This window comes from Cherax quadricarinatus, chromosome 3 (genome assembly GCF_038502225.1).
Source record: "Cherax quadricarinatus isolate ZL_2023a chromosome 3, ASM3850222v1, whole genome shotgun sequence".
In the NCBI taxonomy this organism is placed as follows: Eukaryota; Metazoa; Arthropoda; class Malacostraca; order Decapoda; family Parastacidae; genus Cherax; species Cherax quadricarinatus.
The window spans coordinates 60,053,565-60,078,564 of record NC_091294.1 but is presented as its reverse complement, the minus strand read 5'-3'; the positions used below and the strand labels follow the sequence as shown (position 1 = coordinate 60,078,564).

Here is a 25,000-nt window from a genome sequence, read left to right as displayed (position 1 = left end):
GTATGGTTGGGACGGCAGAGTTGTCTCACGTATGGTTGGGACGGGACAGTTGTCTCACGTATGGTTGGGACGGCAGAGTTGTCTCACGTATGGTTGGGACGGGACAGTTGTCTCATGTATGGTTGGGACGGGAGAGTTGTCTCACGTATGGTTGGGACGGGAGAGTTGTCTCACGTATGGTTGGGACGGGAGAGTTGTCTCACGTATGGTTGGGACGGGAGAGTTGTCTCACGTATGGTTGGGACGGGAGAGTTGTCTCACGTATGGTTGGGACGGGAGAGTTGTCTCACGTATGGTTGGGACGGGAGAGTTGTCTCACGTATGGTTGGGACGGGAGAGTTGTCTCACGTATGGCTGGGACGGGAGAGTTGTCTCACGTATGGTTGGGACGGGAGAGTTGTCTCACGTATGGTTGGGACGGGAGAGTTGTCTCACGTATGGTTGGGACGGGAGAGTTGTCTCACGTATGGCTGGGACGGGAGAGTTGTCTCACGTATGGTTGGGACGGGAGAGTTGTCTCACGTATGGTTGGGACGGGAGAGTTGTCTCACGTATGGCTGGGACGGGAGAGTTGTCTCACGTATGGTTGGGACGGGAGAGTTGTCTCACGTATGGTTGGGACGGGAGAGTTGTCTCACGTATGGCTGGGACGGGAGAGTTGTCTCACGTATGGCTGGGACGGGAGAGTTGTCTCACGTATGGTTGGGACGGGAGAGTTGTCTCACGTATGGTTGGGACGGGAGAGTTGTCTCACGTATGGTTGGGACGGGAGAGTTGTCCCACGTATGGTTGGGACGGGAGAGTTGTCTCACGTATGGTTGGGACGGGAGAGTTGTCTCACGTATGGTTGGGACGGGAGAGTTGTCTCACGTATGGCTGGGACGGGAGAGTTGTCTCACGTATGGTTGGGACGGGAGAGTTGTCTCACGTATGGTTGGGACGGGAGAGTTGTCTCACGTATGGCTGGGACGGGAGAGTTGTCTCACGTATGGTTGGGACGGGAGAGTTGTCTCACGTATGGTTGGGACGGGAGAGTTGTCTCACGTATGGTTGGGACGGGAGAGTTGTCTCATGTATGGTTGGGACGGGACAGTTGTCTCATGTATGGTTGGGACGGGAGAGTTGTCTCATGTATGGTTGGGACGGGAGAGTTGTCTCACGTATGGCTGGGACGGGAGAGTTGTCTCACGTATGGCTGGGACGGGAGAGTTGTCTCACGTATGGTTGGGACGGGAGAGTTGTCTCACGTATGGTTGGGACGGGAGAGTTGTCTCACGTATGGTTGGGACGGGAGAGTTGTCTCACGTATGGTTGGGACGGGAGAGTTGTCTCACGTATGGTTGGGACGGGAGACTTGTCTCACGTATGGTTGGGACGGGAGAGTTGTCTCACGTATGGTTGGGACGGGAGAGTTGTCTCACGTATGGCTGGGACGGGAGAGTTGTCTCACGTATGGCTGGGACGGGAGAGTTGTCTCACGTATGGCTGGGACGGGAGAGTTGTCTCACGTATGGCTGGGACGGGAGAGTTGTCTCACGTATGGTTGGGACGGGAGAGTTGTCTCACGTATGGCTGGGACGGGAGAGTTGTCTCACGTATGGCTGGGACGGGAGAGTTGTCTCACGTATGGCTGGGACGGGAGAGTTGTCTCACGTATGGCTGGGACGGGAGAGTTGTCTCACGTATGGCTGGGACGGGAGAGTTGTCTCACGTATGGCTGGGACGGGAGAGTTGTCTCACGTATGGCTGGGACGGGAGAGTTGTCTCACGTATGGCTGGGACGGGAGAGTTGTCTCACGTATGGCTGGGACGGGAGAGTTGTCTCACGTATGGCTGGGACGGGAGAGTTGTCTCACGTATGGCTGGGACGGGAGAGTTGTCTCACGTATGGCTGGGACGGGAGAGTTGTCTCACGTATGGCTGGGACGGGAGAGTTGTCTCACGTATGGTTGGGACGGGACAGTTGTCTCACGTATGGTTGGGACGGGAGAGTTGTCTCACGTATGGTTGGGACGGGACAGTTGTCTCACGTATGGTTGGGACGGGAGAGTTGTCTCACGTATGGTTGGGACGGGACAGTTGTCTCACGTATGGTTGGGACGGGAGAGTTGTCTCACGTATGGTTGGGACGGGACAGTTGTCTCACGTATGGTTGGGACGGGAGAGTTGTCTCACGTATGGTTGGGACGGGAGAGTTGTCTCACGTATGGTTGGGACGGGACAGTTGTCTCACGTATGGTTGGGACGGGAGAGTTGTCTCACGTATGGTTGGGACGGGACAGTTGTCTCACGTATGGTTGGGACGGGAGAGTTGTCTCACGTATGGTTGGGACGGGAGAGTTGTCTCACGTATGGTTGGGACGGGACAGTTGTCTCACGTATGGTTGGGACGGGAGAGTTGTCTCACGTATGGTTGGGACGGGACAGTTGTCTCACGTATGGTTGGGACGGCAGAGTTGTCTCACGTATGGTTGGGACGGGACAGTTGTCTCACGTATGGTTGGGACGGCAGAGTTGTCTCACGTATGGTTGGGACGGGACAGTTGTCTCATGTATGGTTGGGACGGGAGAGTTGTCTCACGTATGGTTGGGACGGGAGAGTTGTCTCACGTATGGTTGGGACGGGACAGTTGTCTCACGTATGGTTGGGACGGGAGAGTTGTCTCACGTATGGTTGGGACGGGAGAGTTGTCTCACGTATGGTTGGGACGGGAGAGTTGTCTCACGTATGGTTGGGACGGGAGAGTTGTCTCACGTATGGTTGGGACGGGAGAGTTGTCTCACGTATGGTTGGGACGGGAGAGTTGTCTCACGTATGGTTGGGACGGGAGAGTTGTCTCACGTATGGTTGGGACGGGAGAGTTGTCTCACGTATGGCTGGGACGGGAGAGTTGTCTCACGTATGGTTGGGACGGGAGAGTTGTCTCACGTATGGTTGGGACGGGAGAGTTGTCTCACGTATGGTTGGGACGGGAGAGTTGTCTCACGTATGGCTGGGACGGGAGAGTTGTCTCACGTATGGTTGGGACGGGAGAGTTGTCTCACGTATGGTTGGGACGGGAGAGTTGTCTCACGTATGGCTGGGACGGGAGAGTTGTCTCACGTATGGTTGGGACGGGAGAGTTGTCTCACGTATGGTTGGGACGGGAGAGTTGTCTCACGTATGGCTGGGACGGGAGAGTTGTCTCACGTATGGCTGGGACGGGAGAGTTGTCTCACGTATGGTTGGGACGGGAGAGTTGTCTCACGTATGGTTGGGACGGGAGAGTTGTCTCACGTATGGTTGGGACGGGAGAGTTGTCCCACGTATGGTTGGGACGGGAGAGTTGTCTCACGTATGGTTGGGACGGGAGAGTTGTCTCACGTATGGTTGGGACGGGAGAGTTGTCTCACGTATGGCTGGGACGGGAGAGTTGTCTCACGTATGGTTGGGACGGGAGAGTTGTCTCACGTATGGTTGGGACGGGAGAGTTGTCTCACGTATGGCTGGGACGGGAGAGTTGTCTCACGTATGGTTGGGACGGGAGAGTTGTCTCACGTATGGTTGGGACGGGAGAGTTGTCTCACGTATGGTTGGGACGGGAGAGTTGTCTCATGTATGGTTGGGACGGGACAGTTGTCTCATGTATGGTTGGGACGGGAGAGTTGTCTCATGTATGGTTGGGACGGGAGAGTTGTCTCACGTATGGCTGGGACGGGAGAGTTGTCTCACGTATGGCTGGGACGGGAGAGTTGTCTCACGTATGGTTGGGACGGGAGAGTTGTCTCACGTATGGTTGGGACGGGAGAGTTGTCTCACGTATGGTTGGGACGGGAGAGTTGTCTCACGGATGGTTGGGACGGGAGAGTTGTCTCACGTATGGTTGGGACGGGAGACTTGTCTCACGTATGGTTGGGACGGGAGAGTTGTCTCACGTATGGTTGGGACGGGAGAGTTGTCTCACGTATGGCTGGGACGGGAGAGTTGTCTCACGTATGGCTGGGACGGGAGAGTTGTCTCACGTATGGCTGGGACGGGAGAGTTGTCTCACGTATGGCTGGGACGGGAGAGTTGTCTCACGTATGGTTGGGACGGGAGAGTTGTCTCACGTATGGCTGGGACGGGAGAGTTGTCTCACGTATGGCTGGGACGGGAGAGTTGTCTCACGTATGGCTGGGACGGGAGAGTTGTCTCACGTATGGCTGGGACGGGAGAGTTGTCTCACGTATGGCTGGGACGGGAGAGTTGTCTCACGTATGGCTGGGACGGGAGAGTTGTCTCACGTATGGCTGGGACGGGAGAGTTGTCTCACGTATGGCTGGGACGGGAGAGTTGTCTCACGTATGGCTGGGACGGGAGAGTTGTCTCACGTATGGCTGGGACGGGAGAGTTGTCTCACGTATGGCTGGGACGGGAGAGTTGTCTCACGTATGGCTGGGACGGGAGAGTTGTCTCACGTATGGCTGGGACGGGAGAGTTGTCTCACGTATGGTTGGGACGGGACAGTTGTCTCACGTATGGTTGGGACGGGAGAGTTGTCTCACGTATGGTTGGGACGGGACAGTTGTCTCACGTATGGTTGGGACGGGAGAGTTGTCTCACGTATGGTTGGGACGGGACAGTTGTCTCACGTATGGTTGGGACGGGAGAGTTGTCTCACGTATGGTTGGGACGGGACAGTTGTCTCACGTATGGTTGGGACGGGAGAGTTGTCTCACGTATGGTTGGGACGGGAGAGTTGTCTCACGTATGGTTGGGACGGGACAGTTGTCTCACGTATGGTTGGGACGGGAGAGTTGTCTCACGTATGGTTGGGACGGGAGAGTTGTCTCACGTATGGTTGGGACGGGAGAGTTGTCTCACGTATGGTTGGGACGGGAGAGTTGTCTCACGTATGGTTGGGACGGGACAGTTGTCTCACGTATGGTTGGGACGGGAGAGTTGTCTCACGTATGGTTGGGACGGGACAGTTGTCTCACGTATGGTTGGGACGGCAGAGTTGTCTCACGTATGGTTGGGACGGGACAGTTGTCTCACGTATGGTTGGGACGGCAGAGTTGTCTCACGTATGGTTGGGACGGGACAGTTGTCTCATGTATGGTTGGGACGGGAGAGTTGTCTCACGTATGGTTGGGACGGGAGAGTTGTCTCACGTATGGTTGGGACGGGACAGTTGTCTCACGTATGGTTGGGACGGGAGAGTTGTCTCACGTATGGTTGGGACGGGAGAGTTGTCTCACGTATGGTTGGGACGGGAGAGTTGTCTCACGTATGGTTGGGACGGGACAGTTGTCTCATGTATGGTTGGGACGGGAGAGTTGTCTCACGTATGGTTGGGACGGGAGAGTTGTCTCACGTATGGTTGGGACGGGAGAGTTGTCTCACGTATGGTTGGGACGGGAGAGTTGTCTCACGTATGGTTGGGACGGGAGAGTTGTCTCACGTATGGTTGGGACGGGAGAGTTGTCTCACGTATGGTTGGGACGGGAGAGTTGTCTCACGTATGGTTGGGACGGGAGAGTTGTCTCACGTATGGTTGGGACGGGAGAGTTGTCTCACGTATGGTTGGGACGGGACAGTTGTCTCACGTATGGTATGGTTGGGACGGGAGAGTTGTCTCACGTATGGTTGGGACGGGAGAGTTGTCTCACGTATGGTTGGGACGGGACAGTTGTCTCACGTATGGTTGGGACGGGAGAGTTGTCTCACGTATGGTTGGGACGGGAGAGTTGTCTCACGTATGGTTGGGACGGGAGAGTTGTCTCACGTATGGTTGGGACGGGACAGTTGTCTCACGTATGGTTGGGACGGGAGAGTTGTCTCACGTATGGTTGGGACGGGAGAGTTGTCTCACGTATGGTTGGGACGGGACAGTTGTCTCACGTATGGTTGGGACGGGAGAGTTGTCTCACGTATGGTTGGGACGGGAGAGTTGTCTCACGTATGGTTGGGACGGGAGAGTTGTCTCACGTATGGTTGGGACGGGAGAGTTGTCTCACGTATGGTTGGGACGGGAGAGTTGTCTCACGGGACGGGACAGTGGTCTCACGTATGGTTGGGACGGGAGAGTTGTCTCACGTATGGTTGGGACGGGACAGTTGTCTCACGTATGGTTGGGACGGGAGAGTTGTCTCACGTATGGTTGGGACGGGAGAGTTGTCTCACGTATGGTTGGGACGGGAGAGTTGTCTCACGTATGGTTGGGACGGGAGAGTTGTCTCACGTATGGTTGGGACGGGAGAGTTGTCTCACGTATGGTTGGGACGGGACAGTTGTCTCACGTATGGTTGGGACGGGACAGTTGTCTCACGTATGGTTGGGACGTATGGTTGGGACGGGAGAGTTGTCTCACGTATGGTTGGGACGGGACAGTTGACGTATGGTTGGGACGCGAGAGTTGTCTCACGTATGGTTGGGACGGGAGAGTTGTCTCACGTATGGTTGGGACGGGAGAGTTGTCTCACGTATGGTTGGGACGGGAGAGTTGTCTCACGTATGGTTGGGACGGGAGAGTTGTCTCACGTATGGTTGGTTGTCTCACGTATGGTTGGGACGGGAGAGTTGTCTCACGTATGGTTGGGACGGGAGAGTTGTCTCACGTATGGTTGGGACGGGACAGTTGTCTCACGTATGGTTGGGACGCGAGAGTTGTCTCACGTATGGTTGGGACGGGAGAGTTGTCTCACGTATGGTTGGGACGGGACAGTTGTCTCACGTATGGTTGGGACGGGAGAGTTGTCCCACGTATGGTTGGGACGGGAGAGTTGTCTCACGTATGGTTGGGACGCGAGAGTTGTCTCACGTATGGTTGGGACGCGAGAGTTGTCTCACGTATGGTTGGGACGGGAGAGTTGTCTCACGTATGGTTGGGACGGCAGAGTTGTCTCACGTATGGTTGGGACGGGAGAGTTGTCTCACGTATGGTTGGGACGGGACAGTTGTCTCACGTATGGTTGGGACGGGACAGTTGTCTCACGTATGGTTGGGACGGGAGAGTTGTCTCACGTATGGTTGGGACGGGAGAGTTGTCTCACGTATGGTTGGGACGGGACAGTTGTCTCACGTATGGTTGGGACGCGAGAGTTGTCTCACGTATGGTTGGGACGGGAGAGTTGTCTCACGTATGGTTGGGACGGGAGAGTTGTCTCACGTATGGTTGGGACGGGAGAGTTGTCTCACGTATGGTTGGGACGGGAGAGTTGTCTCACGTATGGTTGGGACGGGAGAGTTGTCTCATGTATGGTTGGGACGGGAGAGTTGTCTCACGTATGGTTGGGACGGGACAGTTGTCTCACGTATGGTTGGGACGGGAGAGTTGTCTCACGTATGGTTGGGACGGGAGAGTTGTCTCACGTATGGTTGGGACGGGAGAGTTGTCTCACGTATGGTTGGGACGCGAGAGTTGTCTCACGTATGGTTGGGACGGGAGAGTTGTCTCACGTATGGTTGGGACGGGAGAGTTGTCTCACGTATGGTTGGGACGGGAGAGTTGTCTCACGTATGGTTGGGACGGGACAGTTGTCTCACGTATGGTTGGGACGCGAGAGTTGTCTCACGTATGGTTGGGACGGGAGAGTTGTCTCACGTATGGTTGGGACGGGAGAGTTGTCTCACGTATGGTTGGGACGGGAGAGTTGTCTCACGTATGGTTGGGACGGGAGAGTTGTCTCACGTATGGTTGGGACGGGACAGTTGTCTCACGTATGGTTGGGACGCGAGAGTTGTCTCACGTATGGTTGGGACGGGAGAGTTGTCTCACGTATGGTTGGGACGGGACAGTTGTCTCACGTATGGTTGGGACGGGAAAGTTGTCCCACGTATGGTTGGGACGGGAGAGTTGTCTCACGTATGGTTGGGACGGCAGAGTTGTCTCACGTATGGTTGGGACGGGAGAGTTGTCTCACGTATGGTTGGGACGGGACAGTTGTCTCACGTATGGTTGGGACGGGACAGTTGTCTCACGTATGGTTGGGACGCGAGAGTTGTCTCACGTATGGTTGGGACGGGAGAGTTGTCTCACGTATGGTTGGGACGGCAGAGTTGTCTCACGTATGGTTGGGACGGGAGAGTTGTCTCACGTATGGTTGGGACGGGACAGTTGTCTCACGTATGGTTGGGACGCGAGAGTTGTCTCACGTATGGTTGGGACGGGAGAGTTGTCTCACGTATGGTTGGGACTTGACAGTTGTCTCACGTATGGTTGGGACGGGACAGTTGTCTCACGTATGGTTGGGACGGGACAGTTGTCTCACGTATGGTTGGGACGCGAGAGTTGTCTCACGTATGGTTGGGACGGGAGAGTTGTCTCACGTATGGTTGGGACGGGAGAGTTGTCTCACGTATGGTTGGGACGGGAGAGTTGTCTCACGTATGGTTGGGACGGGAGAGTTGTCTCACGTATGGTTGGGACGGGACAGTTGTCTCACGTATGGTTGGGACGCGAGAGTTGTCTCACGTATGGTTGGGACGGGAGAGTTGTCTCACGTATGGTTGGGACGGGACAGTTGTCTCACGTATGGTTGGGACGGGAGAGTTGTCCCACGTATGGTTGGGACGGGAGAGTTGTCTCACGTATGGTTGGGACGCGAGAGTTGTCTCACGTATGGTTGGGACGCGAGAGTTGTCTCACGTATGGTTGGGACGGGAGAGTTGTCTCACGTATGGTTGGGACGGCAGAGTTGTCTCACGTATGGTTGGGACGGGAGAGTTGTCTCACGTATGGTTGGGACGGGAGAGTTGTCTCACGTATGGTTGGGACGCGAGAGTTGTCTCACGTATGGTTGGGACGGGTGAGTTGTCTCACGTATGGTTGGGACGGGAGAGTTGTCTCACGTATGGTTGGGACGGGAGAGTTGTCTCACGTATGGTTGGGACGCGAGAGTTGTCTCACGTATGGTTGGGACGGGAGAGTTGTCTCACGTATGGTTGGGACGGGAGAGTTGTCTCACGTATGGTTGGGACGGGAGAGTTGTCTCACGTATGGTTGGGACGGGAGAGTTGTCTCACGTATGGCTGGGACGGGAGAGTTGTCTCACGTATGGTTGGGACGGGAGAGTTGTCTCACGTATGGCTGGGACGGGAGAGTTGTCTCACGTATGGTTGGGACGGGAGAGTTGTCTCACGTATGGTTGGGACGGGAGAGTTGTCTCACGTATGGTTGGGACGGGAGAGTTGTCTCACGTATGGTTGGGACGCGAGAGTTGTCTCACGTATGGTTGGGACGGGAGAGTTGTCTCACGTATGGTTGGGACGGGAGAGTTGTCTCACGTATGGTTGGGACGGGAGAGTTGTCTCACGTATGGTTGGGACGGGAGAGTTGTCTCACGTATGGCTGGGACGGGAGAGTTGTCTCACGTATGGTTGGGACGGGAGAGTTGTCCCACGTATGGTTGGGACGGGAGAGTTGTCTCACGTATGGTTGGGACGGGAGAGTTGTCTCACGTATGGTTGGGACGGGAGAGTTGTCTCACGTATGGCTGGGACGGGAGAGTTGTCTCACGTATGGTTGGGACGGGAGAGTTGTCTCACGTATGGTTGGGACGGGAGAGTTGTCTCACGTATGGTTGGGACGGGAGAGTTGTCTCACGTATGGCTGGGACGGGAGAGTTGTCTCACGTATGGTTGGGACGGGAGAGTTGTCTCACGTATGGTTGGGACGGGAGAGTTGTCTCACGTATGGCTGGGACGGGAGAGTTGTCTCACGTATGGTTGGGACGGGAGAGTTGTCTCACGTATGGTTGGGACGGGAGAGTTGTCTCACGTATGGCTGGGACGGGAGAGTTGTCTCACGTATGGTTGGGACGGGAGAGTTGTCTCACGTATGGTTGGGACGGGAGAGTTGTCTCACGTATGGTTGGGACGGGAGAGTTGTCTCACGTATGGTTGGGACGGGAGAGTTGTCTCACGTATGGATGGGACGGGAGAGTTGTTGATGCAGTTGAGAGTGGAATAGCCAACACAGATTCCGAAATTGATATGAATCTGGCGAGGATAAAAAACTGTTTTTACGATGATGCTGACAGGTGCGTGTGTGGTGGTGACTGTGTGGTGGTGACTGTGTGGTGGTGACTGTGTGGTGGTGACTGTGTGGTGGTGACTGTGTGGTGGTGACTGTGTGGTGGTGACTGTGTGGTGGTGACTGTGTGGTGGTGACTGTGTGGTGGTGACTGTGTGGTGGTGACTGTGTGGTGGTGACTGTGCGTGGTGGTAGTGATGACTGTGTTGTGGTGGTGGTGACTGTGTGGTGGTAGTGGTGACTGTGTGGTGGTGGTGGTGACTGTGTGTGGTGGTGGTGGTGACTGTGTGTGGTGGTGGTGACTGTGTGGTGGTGGTGGTGACTGTGCGTGGTGGTAGTGATGGCTGTGTTATGGTGGTGGTGACTGTGTGGTGGTGGTTGTGGTGACTGTGTGTGGTGGTTGTGACTGTGTGTTGTGGTGGTGGTGACTGTGTGGTGGTGGTGGTGGTGACTGTGTGTGGTGGAGGTGGTGACTGTGTGCGGTGGTGGTGGTGACTGTGTGTGGTGGTGGTGGTGACTGTGTGCGGTGGTGGTGGTGACTGTGTGTGGTGGAGGTGGTGACTGTGTGCGGTGGTGGTGGTGACTGTGTGTGGTGGTGGTGGTGACTGTGTGTGGTGGTGGTGGTGACTGTGTGTGGTGGTGGTGGTGACTGTGTGTGGTGGTGGTGGCGACTGTGCGCGGTGGTGGTGGTGACTGTGTGTGGTGGTGGTGGTGACTGTGTGTGGTGGTGGTGGTGACTGTGTGGTGATGGAGGTGACTGTGCGTGGTGGTAGTGATGACTGTGTTGTGGTGGTGGTGACTGTGTGGTGGTGACTGTGCGTGGTGGTAGTGATGACTGTGTTGTGGTGGTGGTGACTGTGTGGTGGTGGTGGTGACTGTGCGTGGTGGTAGTGGTGACTGTGTTGTGGTGGTGGTGACTGTGCGTGGTGGTAGTGGTGACTGTGTTGTGGTGGTGGTGACTGTGTGGTGGTGGTGGTGACTGTGCGTGGTGGTAGTGGTGACTGTGTTGTGGTGGTGGTGACTGTATTGTGGTGGTGGTGACTGTGTGGTGGTGGTGGTGTTGCAACCCCTGAATGGGTTACAATGATTATTATGTATATATGTAATGTATATTACCTTTTCATTTAATTTTATATTGCTTATATTTGCGATAATAGCTAAATCGCAAATGTATTGCCTTATATTGTTATTTGACGTAGCTTATGTTGTTAGGATATTACATATTACATATTGTTAGGATGTATATAAAATGTGCTCAGTTAGTCTTGATTGTCAAACTACTGTAATTATCGCTTGTCGCTCGTTATACTGCCGGCTTCTGAGCTGCAGTTGTCCACGTAGCTATCACGTGATCGAGGGGGGGTGTCCTCACCTCTCGTGAAGTTTGAGTCTGCTGTAGACTCGCTTGGTGGTTGGACAGATTGTCTGTCTCATTATTCTTGTTAGTTCTGTAGAACTCTGTTCACAGAACATTGTATAGACTTAGTGATTTTCGACGTTGTACTGAGGTTGTGTGTCGCTTAGACACTCTGAACATCTCAGGTCCCGAGCTATAGCTTCTGACCTAATTTTGTACTGGTTTCTGTGTATTGTCACAGTCGCGTTTTTCCTATGCTGAACATATAGATTCAGTAGTATGGGAGTTTTGTAACTTTTGTGGAGGATTTGCTGATGGTCCCTACTTAGTGTCGTTATACTATTTCCCAGTTCCTGATTCTGTGTCGCAGTCGCTTGATATTGCATTGCTATTGGGCTTAGCATTCTTTGTTGTTCAAGCAGACTGTTCGGGTTGCCAGTCGGTCAAGAAGTTAGTTTATTTGAGGACTTTGTCAGTCACTTGTTTAAGTCTAGTCGAGTCGTGAGACATAGCGAACTACTTAGAGCACTTACACACATACACACACTTACTTGTACATATTTGTAATATCTTATTAAATGTTAATGTACCTGACGGTACTTAAGAATTATAAATGTGATATGTGCTTTTAGCACAATAATATTGAACTCGAGAGATTGATTTTATTTTGATTGCTGTGGTTTAATTTACTTTGATAATATACCTCTAGACTTAATAAATTTATTAAATTTTTAATTTTTCTAGTTAGTAGCCTACCAGTTGTAATCCTAAAGCGCTATTAAACAATACTGAATTTTAATGGATAATTGGACAAGGATACTGACTACTTGTTACGAAAACCCAGTAACAGGCTGGATGCTAGAAGGGCAGTCCTTCTAGTATTCACTGGAGATCTCTAAGTTTTTAGAATCGCGTTTTTTGTAACAGTGGTGACTGTGTAGTGGTGACTGTGTGTGGTGGTGGTGATTGTGTTGTGATGGTGGTGACTGTGTGGGGGTGGTGGTGACTGTGTGGTGGTGACTGTGTGGTGGTGGTGCTGACTGTGTGGTGGTGACTGTGCGTGGTGGTAGTGATGGCTGTGTTGTGGTGGTGGTGACTGTGTGGTGGTGGTGGTGACTGTGTGGTGGTGGTGACTGTGTGTGGTGGTGGTGGTGACTGTGTGCGGTGGTGGTGGTGACTGTGTGTGGTGGTGGTGGTGACTGTGTGTGGTGGTGGTGGTGACTGTGTGTGGTGGTGGTGGTGACTGTGTGTGGTGGTGACTGTGGGGTGATGGTGGTGGTGACTGTGTGTGGTGGTGGTGGTGGTGGTGATGACTGTGTGTGGTGGTGGTGGTGGCGGTGACTGTGTGTGGTGGTTGTTGTGACTGTGTGTGGTGGTTGTGGTGACTATATTGTTGTGGTTGTGACTGTGTGGTGGTAGTGGTGACTGTGTGTGGTGTTGGTGACTGTGTGGTGGTGACTATGAGTGGTGGTAGTGGTGACTGTGTGTGGTGGTGGTGGTGACTGTGTGTGGTGGTGGTGGTGGTGACTGTGTGTGGTGGTGGTGACTGTGTGTGGTGGTGGTGGTGGTGACTGTGTGTGGTGGTGGTGGTGACTGTGTGTGGTGGTGGTGACTGTGTGTGGTGGTGGTGACTGTGTGTGGTGGTGGTGACTGTGTGTGGTGGTGGTGGTGGTGACTGTGTGTGGTGGTGACTGTTGGTGGTGTTGGTGACTGTATTGTGGTGGTGGTGACTGTGTGTGGTGGTAATGGTGACTGTATTGTAGTGGTGGTGACTGTGTGTGGTGTTGGTGACTGTGTGGTAGTGGTGGTGGTGACTGTGTGTGGTGGTGGTGGTTGTGGTGGTGGTGGTGGTGGTGGTGGTGGTGGTGGTGGTGGTGGTGGTGGTGGTGGTGACTGTGTGGTGGTGGTGGTGGTGACTGCGTGTAGTGGTGGTGACTATGTGTGGTGGTGGTGGTGGTGGTGGTGACTGTGTGTGGTGGTGGTGAGTGTGTGTACTGGTGGTGGTGACTGTGTGTGGTGGTTGTGGGGGTGACTGTGTGTTGTGGTGGTGGTGACTGCGTTTAGGGGTGGTGGCTATGTGTAGCGGTCGTGGTGGCAACTGTGTGTGGTGGTGGTGGTGGTGGTGGTGACTGTGTGTCGTGGTGATGGTGACAAATGTGTGTGGTGGTTGTGGTAACTTTGTGTGGTGGTAGTGGTGACTGTGCATGGTGGTGGTGGTGACTGTTGTGGTGGTGGTCAAAACTGTGTGCGGTGGTGATGGTGACTGTGTCTGGTGTTGTTGGTGACTCTGTGTGGTGGTGGTGACCGTGTGCGGTGGTGGTGGTGGTGACTGTGTGTGGTGGTGGTGGTAACTGTGTGTAGTGGTCGTGGAAACTTTGTGTGGTAGTGGTGGTAACTTTGTGTGGTGGTGGTGGTGGTGGTGATTGTGTGTGGTAACTGTGTGTGGTGGTGGTGGTAACTTTGTGTGGTGGTGGTGGTAACTTTGTGTGGTGGTGGTGGTAACTTTGTGTGGTGGTGGTGGTAACGGTGTGTGGTGGTGGTGGTAACTTTGTGTGGTGGTGGTGGTAACGGTGTGTGGTGGTGGTGGAAACTATGTGTGTTGGTAGTGGTGACTGTGTGTGTTGGTGGTGGTGGTGGTGGTGGTGGTGGTGGTGACTGTATGTGAGGGTGGTGGTGGTGGTGGTGACTATGTGTCATGGTGGTGGTGGCGGTGACTGTGTATGGTGGTTGTGGTGACTGTGTGTGGTGGTGGTGGTGGCTGTGTGTGGTGGTGGGGGTGTCTGTGTGGTGGTGACTGTGTGTGGTGGTGGTGACTGTGTGTGGTGGTGGTGACTGTGTGTGGTGGTGGTGGTGACTGTGTGTGGTGGTGGTGGTGATGACTGTGTGTGGTGGTGGTGATGACTGTGTGTGGTGGTGGTGGTGATGACTGTGTGTGGTGGTGGTGGTGATGACTGTGTGTGGTGGTGGTGGTGGTGACTGCGTGTAGTGGTGGTGACTATGCGTGGTGGTGGTGGTGACTGTGTGTGGTGGTGGTAACTGTATGTGTTGGTGGTGGTGAGGGTGTATAGTGGTGGTGACTTTGTGTGGTGGTGATGGTGACTGTGTGTGGTGGTGGTGAGTGTGTGTACTGGTGGTGGTGACTGTGTGTGGTGGTGGTGGGGGTGACTGTGTGTGGTGGTGGTGGTGACTGTGTGTGGTGGTGATGGTGACTGTGTGTGGTGGTGGTGGCTGTGTGTAGTGGTGGTGGTGACTGTGTGTGGTGGTGGTGGGGGTGACTGTGTGTGGTGGTGGTGGCTATGTAGTGGTGGTAACTGTGTGTAGTGGTGGTGGTGACTGTGTGTGGTGGTGGTGGCTATGTAGTGGTGGTAACTGTGTGTAGTGGTGGTGGTGACTGTGTGTGGTGGTGGTGACTGTGTGTGTTGATGGTGGTGGTGGTGACTGTGCGTCGTGGTGGTGGTGGTAACTGTGTGTGGTGGTGACTGTGTGTGGTGGTGGTGGTGGTGACTGTGTGTGGTGGTGGTGGTGACTGTGTGTGGTGCTGGTGGGAACTTTATGTGGTGCTGGTGGTAACTTTGTGTGGTGGTGGTGGTGGTGATTATGTGTGGTAAGTGTGTGTGGTGGTGGTGGTGACTATGTGTGGTGGTGGTGGTAACTGTGTGTGGTGCTGGTCGTAACCTTGTGTGGTGCTGGTGGTATCTTTGTTTGGTGGTGGTGGTAACTGTGTGTGGTGGTGTTGGTGACTGTGTGTGGTGGTGGTGGTGGTAACTGTGTGTGGTGATGGTGGAAACTTTCTGTGGTGGTGTTGGTGACTGTGTGTGGTGGTGGTGGTGGTGACTGTGTGTGGTGATGGTGGAAACTTTGTGTGGTGGTGTTGGTGACTGTGTGTGGTGGTGGTGGTGGTAACTGTGTGTGGTGATGGTGGAAACTTTGTGTGGTGGTGTTGGTGACTGTGTGTGGTGGTGGTGGTAACTGTGTGTGGTGGTGGTGGAAACTTTGTGTGGTAGTAGTGGTGACTGTGTGTGGTGTTGGTGGTAACTGTGTGTGGTGCTGGTGGTAACTGTGTGTGGTGGTGGTGGTAACTGTGTGTGGTGCTGGTGGTAACTTTTTGTGGTGCTGGTGGTAACTTTGTGTGGTGCTGGTGGTAACTTTGTGTGGTGCTGGTGGTAACTTTGTGTGGTGCTGGTGGTAACTTTGTGTGGTGCTGGTGGTAACTCTGTTGCTGCCTGAGTATTATCGTCTTCTATCATTGCTGCCTGAGTATTATCGTCTTCTATCATTGCTGCCTGAGTATTATCGTCTTCTATCATTGCTGCCTGAGTCGTCTTCTATCACTGAGTATGATCGTCTTCTATCATTGCTGCCTGAGTATTATTGTCTTCTATCATTGCTGCCTGAGTATTATCGTCTTCTATCATTGCTGCCTGAGTATGATCGTCTTCTATCATTGCTGCCTGAGTATGATCGTCTTCTATCATTGCTGCCTGAGTATGATCGTCTTCTATCATTGCTGCCTGAGTATTATTGTCTTCTATCATTGCTGCCTGAGTATGATCGTCTTCTATCATTGCTGCCTGAGTATTATTGTCTTCTATCATTGCTGCCTGAGTATTATCGTCTTCTATCATTGCTGCCTGAGTATTATCGTCTTCTATCATTGCTGCCTGAGTATTATCGTCTTCTATCATTGCTGCCTGAGTATTATCGTCTTCTATCATTGCTGCCTGAGTATTATCGTCTTCTATCATTGCTGCCTGAGTATTATCGTCTTCTATCATTGCTGCCTGAGTATTATCGTCTTCTCTCATTGCTGCCTGAGTATTATCGTCTTCTATCATTGCTGCCTGAGTATGATCGTCTTCTCTCATTGCTGCCTGAGTATGATCGTCTTCTATCATTGCTGCCTGAGTATGATCGTCTTCTATCATTGCTGCCTGAGTATTATCGTCTTCTCTCATTGCTGCCTGAGTATGATCGTCTTCTATCATTGCTGCCTGAGTATTATTGTCTTCTATCATTGCTGCCTGAGTATTATCGTCTTCTCTCATTGCTGCCTGAGTATTATCGTCTTCTATCATTGCTGCCTGAGTATTATCGTCTTCTATCATTGCTGCCTGAGTATGATCGTCTTCTATCATTGCTGCCTGAGTATTATCGTCTTCTATCATTGCTGCCTGAGTATGATCGTCTTCTCTCATTGCTGCCTGAGTATGATCGTCTTCTATCATTGCTGCCTGAGTATGATCGCCTTCTATCATTGCTGCCTGAGTATGATCGTCTTCTATTATTGCTGCCTGAGTATTATCGTCTTCTGTCATTGCTGCCTGAGTATGATCGTCTTCTCTCATTGCTGCCTGAGTATGATCGTCTTCTATCATTGCTGCCTGAGTATTATCGTCTTCTCTCATTGCTGCCTGAGTATTATCGTCTTCTATCATTGCTGCCTGAGTATTATCGTCTTCTCTCATTGCTGCCTGAGTATGATCGTCTTCTATCATTGCTGCCTGAGTATTATCGTCTTCTATCATTGCTGCCTGAGTATGGTTGTCTTCTATCATTGCTGCCTGAGTATTATCGTCTTCTATCATTGCTGCCTGAGTATGGTTGTCTTCTATCATTGCTGCCTGAGTATTATCGTCTTCTATCATTGCTGCCTGAGTATGATCGTCTTCTATCATTGCTGCCTGAGTATGATCGTCTTCTATCATTGCTGCCTGAGTATTATCGTCTTCTATCATTGCTGCCTGAGTATTATCGTCTTCTATCATTGCTGCCTAAATATTATCGTCTTCTATCATTGCTGCCTGAGTATGATCGTCTTCTATCATTGCTGCCTGAGCTCTCCTTTCTACCGTTGCTGCCTGAGCACTGTACATACACCGAGAGAACCCTTCAATGAAAGTGCTCGTGATCCAAGAAACTGAAGCAACCCTCACCCTCCTCGGATCAAACTTAATTACCCCTCGCCATCTCTCTTATACTCCAGTTCCTACATGACCCTAACAGTTTTAGCGTTTTCTCGTGAATAATAATAATAATAATAATAATAATAATAATAATAATAATAATAATAATAATAATAAAAATAATAATAATCAACAGTACTATAAACAGTTGACTGTTCTCTGGTCTCGTGCTTACAAAACAGTTCCTTTTAACGGCAGAACAGCTGAGTGTCACCCAGCCACGTTCTCTTAATATAAGATCATTTCACTGTTGCAGACAGTCAAATGGGTGACTGATGAGGCTCCTTGAAGAGTGAAGATCAGACATAATTATGTGTGTTATGTTATATTTTTTGTTTTATAGAGGACAACCTAACCTAACCCAACCTAACCCAACCTAACCTAACCCAACCTAACCTAACCTAACCTAACCTAACCTAACCTAACCTAACCTAACCCAACCTAACCTAACCTAACCTAACCTAACCTAACCTAACCCAACCTAACCCAACCTAACCCAACCTAACCCAACCTAACCTAACCTAACCTAACCCAACCTAACCCAACCTAACCTAACCCAACCTAACTCAACCTAACCTAACCTAACCTAACCCAACCCAACCTAACCTAACCTAACCCAACCTAACCTAACCTAACCTAACCTAACCTCACCTAACCTATCCTAACTTAACTTAAACTAACGTACCCTTACCTAACCTACCCTTAAAACAGGGAACCAAGTGCCAGAATAAGCAGACAGCATATTAGAGAATAAAGGTATGTAACTTCACAACGTCTCAGCTGACTAGAAGGAAAGTCAGACTTTTATTACATCATGTAGGTATCAAGCTGCTAATTTTGATTTATAAACATATATTAATTTTTTCTGTGTAATATCTTGAGAATGCAACTTCTGAATGGCTCTTGCTACCAGTGCTTGTATTGCTTGCTGGAAGGAAGGTTGGTATTGTTAACGAGCTGAGTCGGTGTTGATGTGCCAGTTTGAAGGGACAAAATTGAATGTGGGTTTTCAAGCAAAGATTGAAGAATGTCTCTGACTGTAAAGTTCCTAACATTGTGTGTCTTCAAGACTGCTGCAAAAGTTGTTCAATTAACAACTTTTGCAGCAGTCTGCACTACTCGTTGTGGCAGCATCTGAGGTACATTGAGCTCTGCTTATGAAGTATAGGGATGTGTTTCTTAAATGTCGTAGCGACCAAAATGCAGCTAATTATCGATATCATTCATTATAATCTCATAGTTTTGGCAAAATTAAGCACAGACGATATTTTAAAAACTGAGACATATTTACAGTAGCTTCTTACTGATGCTTTTATAATTAACCGGCCCAAAACATCTTAACAAAATATCCCTATTTTTGTTTACTTATGTGGTGATAAATTTCTCTAATTAAAGGAACTAAATCTAACTACAGCAAAGACTTAACTTGAGAGGACAGTGATTATCAGCTGAGTGTTTACAGGAGACTCTAACGCTGTCTCGTTTCTGTCTGGAGACTCAACATTCCTCCAGCTGTATCTTGACAAGAGTTGCTGCTGTTGTTGTTGATGTGACTGTGTATAAACATAGCGTATAAAATATTGATGGAATTACCAACTCTCTCTCTCTAGGTCCTTCTGAATCTTGGACATCTCGTCAAGTATATTAAAGTATTGTAAATGTATCTTAAAAACTGTACGCATAACTTTTTCTGTTCGCTGTCACTCACTTTTATATTGAAACATAAATAAATGAGAAAAGTTGGAAAAATGATCTCTCTCTCTCTCTCTCTCTCTCTCTCTCTCTCTCTCTCTCTCTCTCTCTCTCTCTCTCTCTCTCTCTCTTTTTTCTATTTTTTTCAGGGTTTGACAAAGTTAAGGATCCTAGCTTTATTAACAAGCTATTTGCAGGTTAAGGATTCCTAACTTTATTGGCAAGCTAAGAGCTGTTACCTACATCAGCTCATTTGAAAGCATTTTTATTGTTATGAGACATACAAGAAGGGAACAGGATAAAGTTGGAGCCATCTGTGGACCAGCATTTTCATTTGATCAACTGACTTTATCTCGCTGACATCATTATGCTGTACAAATGTGTTCCAGACTCGAGCCATCCTGGGTACGTATGATCTCAGATGGAGTGATGTTCTGGAGAAGGGTACAGCCAGAGTGAAGTTGCTGCTTTCTGCCCGTCTTGTGGCATAAAAGCTTGTTTCACTCTGTCCTCGAAGTGGATCCAAGTGTGGTACTTTGATAATATTGGCCTTGTACATAACAGGCCACCCACATCCCTCCTATGTTGAAGGCTCTGCTGAAATGACAGATCTATCCAGGATGGGTCCAGGTGAGAGATGAGACGTCTTGCTCTGTTCTCTACTCTGTCAAGCAGTCGCAGATGAGAGGGGGGGGGCAGGCAAACCAAGAAAGTGGAGCATACTCAAGGTGTGAGCGTACTTGTGCCTCGTACAGGATCTTGCAACCCCTACTGTCAAGCAGATGCGAGATACGGCGAAGTGCTGTAAGCTTCCTGGCTGCCTTGTTTGCAAGATTTACAACATGGTTCTTCATGGTTAGTTTGGAGTCAAATTTCACTCCAAGGATATCAACTTCTTCTCCAGGTGCCAACACCCTCTCATTCATCCTTACTACTGCACCAGCATTACCATTATGGTGCCTAGAGACGATCATCATTTGCGTTTTCTCAGGTGCAAATGTTACTTGTCATCTATTTCCCCAAGCTGATATAGCTCTCAGCTGGTGATTGATGTAGCTTAGAGCAGCTGGCATTTCTTCTCTTGGATAAGTGAATGTCAGTGTACAGTCGTCTGCATATGCATGTGATTCTGGGATGAGATGAAGAAGGTCGTTGAAGTAGACATTCCATAACAATGGACCCAGCACACTTCCTTGTGGAACACTTGCCCCAATAGGATGTCTTGCTGATTCCGTTCCATTGAGAACTACACTTAGAGATCTACCATGAAGGTAATCACTGAGGAGACATAGCGTAGAGCCTGCAATTCACAGTGCTTGAAGTTTTGCTAAGAGGCCCTGCTGCCACACCCGGTCGAAAGCGCCAGCAATGTCCAGTGCTATCACACACTTTTTTTCTCTCTCTCTCTCTCTCTCTCTCTCCCTCCGTCTGTCTGTCTGTCTGTCTGTCTGTCTGTCTATCTCTCTGTCTGTCTGTCTGTCTGTCTGTCTCTCTCTTTCTCTCTCTCTATCTCTATCTCTCTCTCTCTCTCTCTCTCTGTCTGTCTGTCTGTCTGTCTGTCTGTCTCTCTCTCTCTCTCTCTCTCTCTCTCTCTCTCTCTCTCTCTCTCTCTCTCTCTCTCTCTCTCTCTCTCTCTCTCTCTCTCTCTCTCTCTCTCTCCAAGTTATGATACTGCACAGAGAGCCCCAACATTACTCCCGGCTCTCCAGCACAGACTGTTAGTCCTGGACGTTACACTACCTGCTGCTGCTGGGTGGATCAAGAAGCGGGAGATTGAACTCTCCACAAGTAATCAATTTATGTTAATGTAATTAATCTTCCCTGACTCATTCTGAATTATGCATCGACTGAAATGAGTTGCTTCCAGTAGACAACAGATTTTCTTTCCATTTTTTCTTCCTCCAAGACTTCCATGCGATAACAAGTTAATGCTTCTTCTGACTGGCTTCAAACTTTCAACATTGATGTTATTTACTTAAAGAAAAGTTTGGTGCTACTGGTTAGTTCAAACGCAAGTTCTTCCAGTTTTATTATAGATCAAAGTGTAATATTGGTTTCTGTGCAGTAACCTGAGAATGACTCGACTGATCGGCTTTAAACTGTTATAACTACTGTATTTTACTCAGAAAAAATCGGTTTGCTGTTGCTATGTGAAGATGCGAGTTTGCCAGTTTTATTGACAAAAATATTATTGTATTTTTTCATGACGTTAACTTATCAATGTTTCTTTTGAATAACTTCAAATTTGTTAAGCTTATAACATAATTAACAAAAAGAACCCGGAAAGAATGTTTTTTTCTGACCGGCTTAAAACTTTGTTTGACGGTATATTTGGTTTCTCTAAGGTTTGCATTGTTATTGGGTTTATAAGTTGCGTTTTTTTTTAATTTTACAGTTAATCAAGGTCTCCTTTTGTTGTTATAGAATATCTTGTATGAGCTTCATTACGATCAATGAGTTTGTTGTTGTTGTGTTTGTGCACGAGACACAATTTCCATCATCCAGTCATCATGGGTATCTAGAGTCTAATTAATAGAAATCTTAAGGCATTGTCCGCCATGCTTCGGAAAGGTATTTGTCTTGCATTATAGTGTTTAACGGGGTTGAACTCAAGTTCTTGGGTCCCTTGAGGGTGTTGATCCCCAGCTTTTCTGTTAGTATTGATACAGTTAGTGGGCCAGTTGAGGTAGTTAAGCTTCAAGTATGAGGCTCCTCAAGTCTTACCATTTAACACTAATGGTCCTCTTCACACTGTTCATCTTCAGCGCCCGAACCTCTTGGGAGGGATGAAGGAGTTGAGCTGCAGCTTCTCTGCATATTAAAGGTTTTGAGGTATAGCTGCTAGAGCACTTCCTTGCGTACAGGAGGCTGGGGGTCATGTGATACCCAGGATAAAAATTTTGGATAGCGCAGCTACTGAAACAAGTCTGGTTATAGTAAATAAATGAAATAATACCTTGCACTAAAATTAATTAATTAAGTAATTAATATCTACTGCTCATAGGATGAATTATTGTAATAAATCCTGTCACAGGATTGATATGATGCTAGTAAATATACCTCTACTTTACTACTACTACTACTACTACTACTACTACTACTACTACTACAAAATAATATTAATTCTGATAATCTAATAATTATAGAGCAAACCTGAGTTCTGTGGTTTTCGGCGTTGTATGCGGAGCGAGAACTCGAGAGAGAAAAAGTCTTCAGTACCACAAGTGTTTAATAGTTCAAACATTGTCAGGATATTCCCCAGGCACCACATGCAGCCTCACAAGCACGAGAGAGATCCCCCAGGCACCACAAGCACGAGAGAGATCCCCAGGCAACACAAGCGGCCTCGCAAGCACGAGAGAGATCCCCAAGGCAACACAGGCAGCTTCACAAGCACGAGAGAGATCCCGCAAACAGCATAAGGGGCCTCACAAGCACGAGCGAGATCCCCCAGGCAACACAAGCAGCCTCACAAGCTCGAGAGACATTCCCTAGTCAACACAAGCGGCCTCACAAACACGAGAGAGACACCCCGTAGTCAACACAAGCAGCCTCACAAGCACTAGAGAGATCCCCCAGGCACCACAAGCGGCCTCACAAGCACGAGAGAGATCCCTCAGGCACCACAAGCGGCCTCATAAGCACGAGAGAGATTCCCAGGCACCATAGATGGCCTCACAAGCACGAGAGAGATCCTCCAGGCACACAAGCGGCCTCACAAGCACGAAAGAGATCCGCCAGGCACCACAAGCGGCCTCACAAGCACGAGAGAGATCCCCCAGGCACCACAAGCGGCCTCACAAGCACGAGAGAGATCCCCCAAGCACCACAAGCGGCTTCGTAAGCACGAGAGAGATCCCCAGACACCATAGATGGCCTCACAAGCACGAGAGAGATCCTCCAGGCACACAAGCGGCCTCACAAGCACGAAAGAGATCCGCCAGGCACCACAAGCGGCCTCACAAGCACGAGAGAGATCCCCCAGGCACCACAAGCGGCCTCACAAGCACGAGAGAGATCCCCCAAGCACCACTAAGCACGAGAGAGATTCCAGGCACCATAGATGGCCTCACAAGCACGAGAGAGATCCTCCAGGCACACAAGCGGCCTCACAAGCACGAAAGAGATCCGCCAGGCACCACAAGCGGCCTCACAAGCACGAGAGAGATCCCCCAGGCACCACAAGCGGCCTCACAAGCACGAGAGAGATCCCCCAGGCACCACAAGCGGCCTCACAAGCACGAGAGAGATCCCCCAGGCACCACAAGCGGCCTCACAAGCACGAGAGAGATCCCCCAAGCACCACAAGCGGCCTCACAAGCACGAGAGAGATCCCCCAAGCACCACAAGCGGCCTCATAAGCACGAAAGAGATCCTCCAGGCACACAAGCGGCCTCACAAGCACGAAAGAGATCCGCCAGGCACCACAAGCGGCCTCACAAGCACGAGAGAGATCTCCCAGGCACCACAAGCGGCCTCACAAGCACGAGAGAGATCCCCCAGGCACCACAAGCGGCCTCACAAGCACGAGAGGGATCCCAAGAGACTAAACGCCCATCTGGGCAAGCGTGACCAAACTCTCAGTCATGTCCAGCATTAATAATCATTTCTTTTGGTCATGAAGGTACAAATTATGTTCATACTAACTGTATGGGTGAAAGATGACAAATGCACGTATACAAGATTATCCATATTCTATGTATATACACCCTAGAATATCTCAGCGAAATAAACTAGAATGTTTCATTCTTATTCGGGCCTTTGTCTAGGATGGGACCCAAAACAGTCGACTAACACCCAGATACCTATTTAAAGTTAAGTGATTTTAGACAGTAGGTATAGAGAGACGCTTATATATCTCGCCATTCCTGGAAATCGAAATCAGATTCTTCAGATTGAAAATTGAGCTGAGCTACACGTCATTAACAACTGTTGTCAACAACATATGATATACATCACTAACAACTAGTCTCAACAACATATGCTACACATTAACAAGTAGTCTCAACAACATATGCTACACATTAACAAGTAGTCTCAACAACATATGCTACACATTAACAAGTAGTCTCAACAACATATGCTACATCACTAACAAATAGTCTCAACAGCATATGCTACGTACACTTGGAACAGAAATAGAGGAGAGAGAGCGAGAGGTGGAGTTGTGGAGGAAAGGTGTCTGCCTGTCTTAAATTATGTACTTTTCTTTAGTGCTGATCCATCAAATCCACATGTTCCCCCTCCCGTCCCTTACCCTCCACCCCAGTCTTGGACCTCCTCCCCCACCCACCTTCCATCTCCCCCTCCCCCACCTCTCCATCCCCGCCCCATCCCTCTCCTTCCCACATCCACTCCCCGGGACCCTCCCACCCAACCGCCATGAAGCCGACAACACGACAGATACCATCAGAGTGGACGACCAAACAGGTGATGTGGGTAACTTCAGGTGAGCGGCCGCCTAACTGACCTTCCACAACCTATGTTCTTAATTTTGTTTTCTTTTTGTTTTACAGATTCATAAGAAGATTTGAAACCCAGTCGTGAGTTCTTGACTGCCAATAGACTGAGAACCTGACGTGAGTGCCTCAGTGCCATCAGGCTAAGGACCCGATGCCAGTGCCTCTCAGGCAACAGACGACAATGAGTTCACAAAGTTGCAAGGTAAGTGTCTCTTTTATAGTAATACGATAACATAACCATTAAAAGTGACTCGTTCCTGAGGGTGAGTTGCAGGAAGACCATCTGGTGACTCGTTCCTGAGGGTGGGTTGCAGGAAGACCATCTGATGACTCGTTCCTGAGGGTGGGTTGCAGGAAGACCATCTGATGACTCGTTCCTGAGGGTGGGTTGCAGGAAGACCATCTGATGACTCGTTCCTGAGAGTGGGGTGCAGGAAGACCATCTGATGACTCGTTCCTGAGGGTGGGGTGCAGGAAGACCAGCTGGTGGCTCGTTCCTGAGGGTGGGGTGCAGGAAGACCATCTGGTCAC

At 50.3% G+C, this 25,000-nt stretch overlaps 1 protein-coding gene across 1 annotated transcript in view; it reads left to right on the top strand.

Moving 5' to 3' along the window:
* The window catches only part of LOC128706178 (neuroglian), a gene marked incomplete in the record, with an annotated part of 1,637,481 nt that overhangs the window by 914,094 nt on the left and 698,387 nt on the right, over positions 1-25,000 (top strand). The window contains 1 exon segment of the mRNA XM_070093335.1: positions 24,524-24,671. Coding sequence (XP_069949436.1) covers positions 24,621-24,671 — 51 coding nt within the window.